At 37.9% G+C, this 7,711-nt stretch overlaps 1 protein-coding gene across 1 annotated transcript in view; it reads left to right on the top strand.

Annotated features, from left to right (window-relative positions):
* The first annotated feature begins 3,741 nt into the window (after positions 1 to 3,741).
* Positions 3,742 to 7,711, top strand: part of tapt1 (transmembrane anterior posterior transformation 1) — a 102,753-nt gene continuing 98,783 nt past the window's right edge. Inside the window, exon 1 of the mRNA XM_008120276.3 lies at positions 3,742 to 3,967. Coding sequence (XP_008118483.3) covers positions 3,757 to 3,967 — 211 coding nt within the window. The 5' untranslated portion in view covers positions 3,742 to 3,756. The remainder of the gene's footprint in view (positions 3,968 to 7,711) is intronic.

Below are 7,711 nucleotides of genomic sequence, written 5' to 3'. Positions count from 1 at the left end.
AACATGCTTTCTCACTTTCCCGTTTTTCATTTATGCTGCCTTGTCTTTTGAATCTTACACCAAATTATTTTGTAATTCAGATTTTACTTACTCTGCTCTTTCATATTGTTTAACTATATCCCAAAGTTATATTCAATTCCATCTGTTCCTCCTTGAGTATGTAGTTATACTGTATTACTGGATCTTGAGATGGGGGTGGGGGTGGGTGGAAGGGATAGAGATTTTTCTGCATAGTAAAAGGTAAAGGTTTTCCCTTGACATTAAGTCTAGTCATGTCAGACTCTGGGAGGTGGTGCTCATCTCCATTTCCAAGCCGAAGAGCCAGCATTGTCCGTAGATGTCTCCTAGGTCATATGGCTGGCATGCCTGCATGGAGCACCGTTTTCTGCATAATTGCAAGTAATAAAGAGCTCCTGTTATACACCGAGGCCTCTACTACACTGCCATATAAAATCCAGATTATCTGCTTTTAACTGGATTATATGGCAGTGTAGAATCATATTATCTAGTTCAGAGCAGATAATGTGGATTATCTTCTTTGATACTCTGGATTATATGGCTTTGTAGAAGGGGGCTAAATCTACACTGCCATATAATCCAGTTCAAAGCAAAAAATCTAGATTTCTATATGGCCGTTTAGTTTTGCTAAAACTTGAAGACATGCCATAACCTTGTCCAGGGAACTGTAATACATATTTGTACACACAAGATGGCAGAAGATATTCAGAAGATGGTAGATCTAAGTTACGTATAGTTAAAGGTGCCTTAATCCTATTGCTTTCAATATATTCATTTTGTGTATAGGATATAGGGCCTCCAGTCTTTCACATGCTCTTCCACTTGTATGAATTGCCTTGATATGGGAATGGTTAGGAGCACAAATAATCTTTTGTGACGACCTTACAGATTTTTCCCACTTCTTTGCCCGAAATCATTATCCAAGAGGTACAATCATTGTCCAAGAGGTACAATGCCTTACTATGCTACTGTATATGTAGAATTTGAGATTCCAGATTCCAGATTTGAAATCGTATTATGAGGCATGTGGCCTAAATTGGATCAAAAATTGGTCAAATTTAAACAAAATTAAAAATCTAACTTTAGAAGGCTTCAATTTAAGATACGGCTGGCACGCCTACATGTCGTATAATAAGAAGAATGTAGAAAAAAAACTTCAGAAATCATTTTATTAGATCTGCCCTCATCAAAATATGGGAAAAATACAAAACAAGATTTTACCAAAAAACACCTCTATAAAGATGTTTTGAGAAAACAAAATGGGGAATATATATTAAGGACACAAGAAGAAATAAAGAGTCAATTTCAAAAGGTTCTATGGTTCAAATATAGACAGATCCAAGAATATTTTAACAGAGATTTAAAAAATGGCTTTTCAGAAAGAGATACTCCCTGGGATAAAATTATGCTCACGAAAGAAAAGTAATAATCAAAAGCTATAAAATCTTGCTACAATGGGCTACAGAAACAGAGCAAGTCAAGGATTGCATGGTAAAATGGACATCACACTTGAGACACTCAATAAGTATGGAGGAATGGAAAAAGATGTGGAATCACAAGCTAAATTACACTTATTCATACGATCTTAAGGAGAACTGGCACAAAATGATGTACCAGTGGTACATGACCCCACAAAAATTGGCAAAGTGTTACAAGAATATTAAAGATCAATGTTGGAAATGTGAAAGACATGTAGGCACATACTTCCACATGTGGTGGGGGTGTAAAATAGCAAAGGAATATTGGGAAAAAAATACATGAAATAATACAAAAAATCATTAAAATAAACTTTCAACTGAAATCTGAGTACTTTCTATTAGGATTGACCGACATGAATTTTAACAAGAACCAAGAGATTCTATCCAACTATTTTGTAACAGCAGCCAGAATAGTTTATTTAAAGAAATAGAAATCAACAGAAATACCAACCAAAGAAGAATGGATATTAAAGATTATGGACATAAAGAACATGGATATTCTGACATACTACCTGAAAACCCATCATGGCAAACCAGTTAAAAAAATGGATTGGACATTACTGACAACCTACATAGAACAAGAGAAACTTTTAATAAACATATAAAGACGGAGTAGACAAATGAATAGCAATAGATACAAAACATTTTTATTTCACCTAGAAGGAAAGACGGGAAGTACAACCTTTTTCTTTTTTCTTTCTTTTCTTTTTCCCCCCTTTTTTTTTTGCTTTTTAATTCCATTTTTAATTTTTTCAACACAGTAGAGTCTCACTTATCCAAGCCTCGCTTATCCAAGCCTCTGGATTATCCAAGCTATTTTTGTAGTCAATGTTTTCAATATATCGTGATATTTTGGTGCCAAATTTGTAAATACAAGGATATCCAAGAAAGGATTATTATTATTATTATTATTATTATTATTATTATTATTATTATTATTAATCTGTCTCTCTTCGTGGCTGGAAGCAGGACACAGCACAATTAAAAACACACCATTATAAAACATTATGTGAAACAGATATATTAAAACTTATTTCTATGAAATACATATATTAAAATATTGTATTTTCTTTTTTCTTTTTTTTCTTTTTTAATGTTCTTACTTTCTCTCCCTCTCTTCCTCTCCCTCTTTTTTTTATACCACACCCTCCCTTTTCGCTTTCTTTTCTACGTTTATTATTGTTCTCACTCTTTTTATGTTCAAAAACACTCAATAAAAATAAAAATAAAAATAGAATTTTTAAAAATCATTTCCTTGACTTTCTGTATGGAAGAGAGGTACTTCTTTTTTCATTGGAAATTTGACTTTGCCCAATGAGAAGGGAGGAAAAGCTGGTTTTTCTATGTACTTGTCACTCTGCTTCCCACAATGAAAAAAAGGAGAATCCCCAAACTCTGTTCCAACTCAGGCAGCCTTCCTTGTCCTCTCTAGACAGTCCAAAGGCTGGATCAACATTGCCATATAAAAACTGGATTATTTGCTTTGAATGGGACTATATGGCAGTATAGGGTAAAGGTAAAGGTTTTCCCCTGACATTAAGTCTAGTCGTGTCTGACTCTGGGGGTTGGTACTCATCTCCATTTCTTTTTTTTCTTTTTTTATAAAATAATCTTTATTAGTTTTAACAGAATAATAAAAAGCAAAAACCCCTAATTGGGCAAAAAAAAGGAGAGAAAAGGTCAAGAGAAGACAGGAAGGAAATGCAAAAAAAAAGAAAAGAAAGGGAAAAAAAAGAAAGAGATTTTAAAAAGTGAATATAAAAATGACTTCTCGGCAGTTTCTTCAAGGTAATTTGCCTTTTCTTTCTTCCTTAATTTCTCCTAAAAATCTAACTCCTTTTCTTCTTATTTCCTTCTTATTTCATCTCCATTTCTAAGCCGAAGTAGACAACAGAGAAATAGCAAATACAAAAATTATCTCAGCATGCAGAACCGGCCCGAGGTAATTCTAAGTAGTAGGCGAACCTAATTCTGCCCCCCCCCCCGAATTTTGGCTCCCCCCCCCCACAAACCAGAGGCCGCGGCGGCGGAGGCGGCAGTGGAGGCAGCTGCGGAGGCGGCGGCACACGCCAGCTCACAGGGCGAGCGGGCACACGCAGGCATGGGCCCGCCTTCCAGGCGACGTGTGCGCTCTCCAGCCGCTTCAACTGGAGAACGCGCATGCTGGCTGGAAGGCAGGCCCACGCTCGCATGCGCCCGCTCGTCCTGCGTGCCGGTGTGCAGCACGGCCTCACCCGCAGCTGCCACCACCACAGAGTTGATGTCGAGACAGTGCAAGGTTGATGGGTTGAGAAGGCCTGCGTGGACAGGTGGCTGGTGGGCCTTCAACCCATCAACCTTGCACATCAACCCCGCCTCTGTGGACCGCCTCTGTAGGCATGCACACATCATGCCTTCTGGAAAAGGTGATGCACAATTTACCCACATAATGAGCCTTTGCAGCTGCCTGGTCCACAGTATTGGTGAAACTGGTGAGTCTCCTTCCTGGGCCTCCCTGCAGTCTGGGAAGAAGAAGGGTCAAAATGTTCTGTCCAACCAATGATTTGTAGCAGGTTGTTTCTTGCTTATTGGCTGGGAAGCCCCTATCCACACAAACCTGGATGTGGTTTTTACTCCAGTTGGAAGGCTTTGTGTATAGCCAAGAGTTGGTGAGTTCTTGCCTGTTCAAGTTTCATTCTACCCACCCTTTTCTCCTATGTCTTGTGAGAGTAATTTGTACAATTGTTCTATCTGTCACAACTTTGTGGGGCAGTTGACCTGGGTCATGGATCCAGGACTGGGTAGGCTTTTGTAGGTGGGTCCCATTGGGGGACTTGAGGTGTGTAGCCATCTCAGTGTCAATTGTCTATCTGATGCACTTTATCCGTCCCTCACCCCAAGTCTTTCACTAAATGCAGCACTTTATCTGTCTACCTCATCCATAGGGTTTATAATTTTCACTCCTCGTACTTTGGCCCAGTTCGCCCTCGTTTAATTCCTGTCCTGTTTTTATATTATGTTTTATTATGTTATTGTTATTATTTTACGGTTTTATTATGTTACTGTGTAAGTATTTTTACTTGTTGATGACGTGTGTCATGTATGTATTTTACTTTCTTTTATTGTAATTGCCTGGGCTTGGCCCCATGTTAGCCACCCCAAGTCCCTTCGGGGAGATGGAGGCGGGGTACAAAAATAAAGTTATTATAGCCCAGATATGGTCCTGCCCAGTGAGGGCAGGATGTTTTTCATTTCCCCTTATGGCAGAGAGATGAAGGCTAGGTTCAGTTCAGCAAGAAACTCTCATTCCACCCTCTGCACACCCAGCACTGAGCCCCCTTCTACACTGCCATATAATCCAGATTAACTGCTTTGAATGGGATTATATGAGTCTACACTGCCATATAATCCCGTTCAAAGCAGATAATCTGGATTTTATATGGCAGTGTAGAAGGGGCCTGAGCTGGATCTACAGACTCAGGTCCCTTCTACACTGCCATATAATCCAAATTATCAAATCCGATAATCCACATTATCTGCTTTGAACTGAATTATATGAATCTACACTGCCATATAATCCAGTTCAAAGCAGATAAGATGGACTTTATAAAGCAGTGTAGAAGGGGCCTTATTGATCAAAATGAGGGTTGGTCTGGTATGACTTATTTTTGAGAAACCCATGTTTGATCACTCAAAGTCTACATGGGTGTCTCAAAAACAAAATCAGACTAATTTCTCTTTTTTGGGGGGTAGAATTACAAGCTTGATAGATGCAGAGAATGTTGTGGATGTATAATATCTTAATTTAAATAAGGCCTTTGACAAGATCTCCCATGATCTTCCTGCAAACAAACCAGTAAAATATAGGCTAGGCAATAAGGCTGTTAAGTTGATTTCTAATTGGTTGAGCGACTGCACTCAGAGGGTGCTTACCAATGGTTCCTCTTCATCCTGGAAAGAAGTGACTAGTGGGGTGCCATAAAGAAGGTTCTGTCCTAGGTCCAAGCACTGTTCAACAGCTTTGTTAATGACTTGGATGAAGGTTTAGACAGCATGCTTATCAAGTTTGCAAATAACACAAAATTGGGAGTGATTGCTCCAGAAGAAAAGATCAGAATTCAAAATGACCTTAACAGATTAGAGAGCTGGGTCAAAACTAACAAAATGAATTTCAACAATGGGAAGTGTAGAAGACTTTGCTTAGGCAGAAAAAATGAAATGCACAGATACAGGATGGGTGATACTTGTCTCGACAAGTCCATGTGAAAAAGATCTTGAAGTCTTAGCAGACCACAAATTGAACATGAGCCAAGAATGTGATGCAGCAGTTTAAAAAGCCAATGGGATTACTGCATCAAAAAGAGTATAATGTCTAGAGATCAAGCCTGAACAACATGCGGCTCTGGGGTCAAATACAGCCCTCGCAAGCATTCGGTGCAGCCCACAGAGGCTCTGAATCTAAGTCTTAGAGAGGGAGTCCACAAGATGCACTACAGCAGAATAGCAATTGGAACCTGCCATTCTCCCTCCAAGTACTTTACTTCTATACATGTCCTTTCTCTATGCACCTCTCCTTGCATTCATGTTACTCCCACAATAAACAAGGAGACAGAACATGTGACAAAAGTATGGCTGGGGGAATAAGGGTGGGGAGGAATTTACAGGGGGAAAACAGAACCATCACCAATATGGAGGGGAACAGATAGAGAAATGGATTGTGGGAAAGCAAAACACATATCTGAAAAAGCAGTTGGAACCATCTAACTCAGTTAGTTTAATGTTCACCCTGTTTGGATTATTCCAGAGTTTTGTTTTTGTTATGATTTTCAATCATTTAGCCAGCACAATTCTCTAGTATGAGGGTGTTGCTTTTTCAGGGCTGATGATTCTCATATGCCTGACAGTTTATCCTTTGGGTTTATTCTGGATTGAAGATGTAACAGAAAGGAATTTTCTTGCATGATGACGGAGTGTTGACTTTGAAAGCACAGAAATGTGCATTTCTGCCAAATCATTGTGTACATGAATTAGAAGTACCTACACACTGTCATTGGGCATTGTGAAAAATCTCTGTGCATATGTACAGGGGGGGAAATAAACAATTGGTTTTGTTGGTAACACTCAGCGGGCAGTAATAATTGGGGAAGACAGTTTGAGTGCTAAAATGTCCTTTGCCTATGTGTACACCCTTTTGTGATCTAAACCGATACTCTTGGGATGTTCCCCCAATTCTTCTTCTTCCATGTGTTCTCTCTTGACCTTCCAAGATACAGTAAGATTAGATTAGCATCCAGAGTAACTATCCTATTTTAGAATAGGGTTCCTACAATAAATTCTTTTCATTTCTTTCTACAAGCCATTTGGTGTGGTTGCTTCTTAACTCAAGATTTCTAACCTCTGCATGCATTCTAATAGGTTTGTAGTTATATATTTAATCTAACCAAAATTTATGTTTTGATTTATATTTCAAAGCAAAGAGAGAGCCCTTGTTTGACAAGGAACAGAGTGATGAGCTGTATTTTTCTGGATCCGATTACTGTATATCCTCGAGTATAAGCCTAGTTTTTCAGCTCTTTTTTAAGACTGAAAAAGCCCCACTTGGCTTATACTCGGGTGAGGGTCCTGGTTGGCTTATATTTGGGTCAGCTTATACCTGGGAATATATGGTACATTATTTTTTTTCTCTATTATCATTGGTATTATTACATTTATTATTTTTCTCTATTATTGTTGCTACTATTACATTTATTTTACTCATTATTATTATTATTATTATTATTACATTTATTATTTCACTCTGATCTTATTATTATTATATTTATTATTTTACTCTATTTATTACTACATGAATTATTTTCCTGTATTTATTATTATTATTATTACATGTATTATTTTACTCTATTATTATTAAAAGGATACATAAGCACATTTACATTGAAGAAGATGAGAATAATGATTTAATCAGAGCTAGACAGTCTTATCTTAAATTAGAGCTTGATGTAAATAGTCAAAAACGTTTAACCTACTGATGCCTCAATTCATGTAATTTTATTGGTATCTAGTTTTATTTCTGAAATTTACCACCCTCGGCTTATACTTGAGTCAATGATTTCCCAGTTTTTTTGTGGTAAAATTAGGTGCCTCGGCTTATATTCGGGTCGGCTTATACTTGAGTATATACGGTATATTTTATCTCACTCTCACAACTGTAAAAGCATGCTTTATGCCTGAGGGCG

Source organism: Anolis carolinensis, chromosome 5 (assembly GCF_035594765.1).
Source record: "Anolis carolinensis isolate JA03-04 chromosome 5, rAnoCar3.1.pri, whole genome shotgun sequence".
NCBI lineage: Eukaryota > Metazoa > Chordata > Lepidosauria > Squamata > Dactyloidae > Anolis > Anolis carolinensis.
The sequence above is the reverse complement of the archived record's forward strand: the minus strand, read 5'-3'. Positions and strand labels throughout refer to the sequence as shown.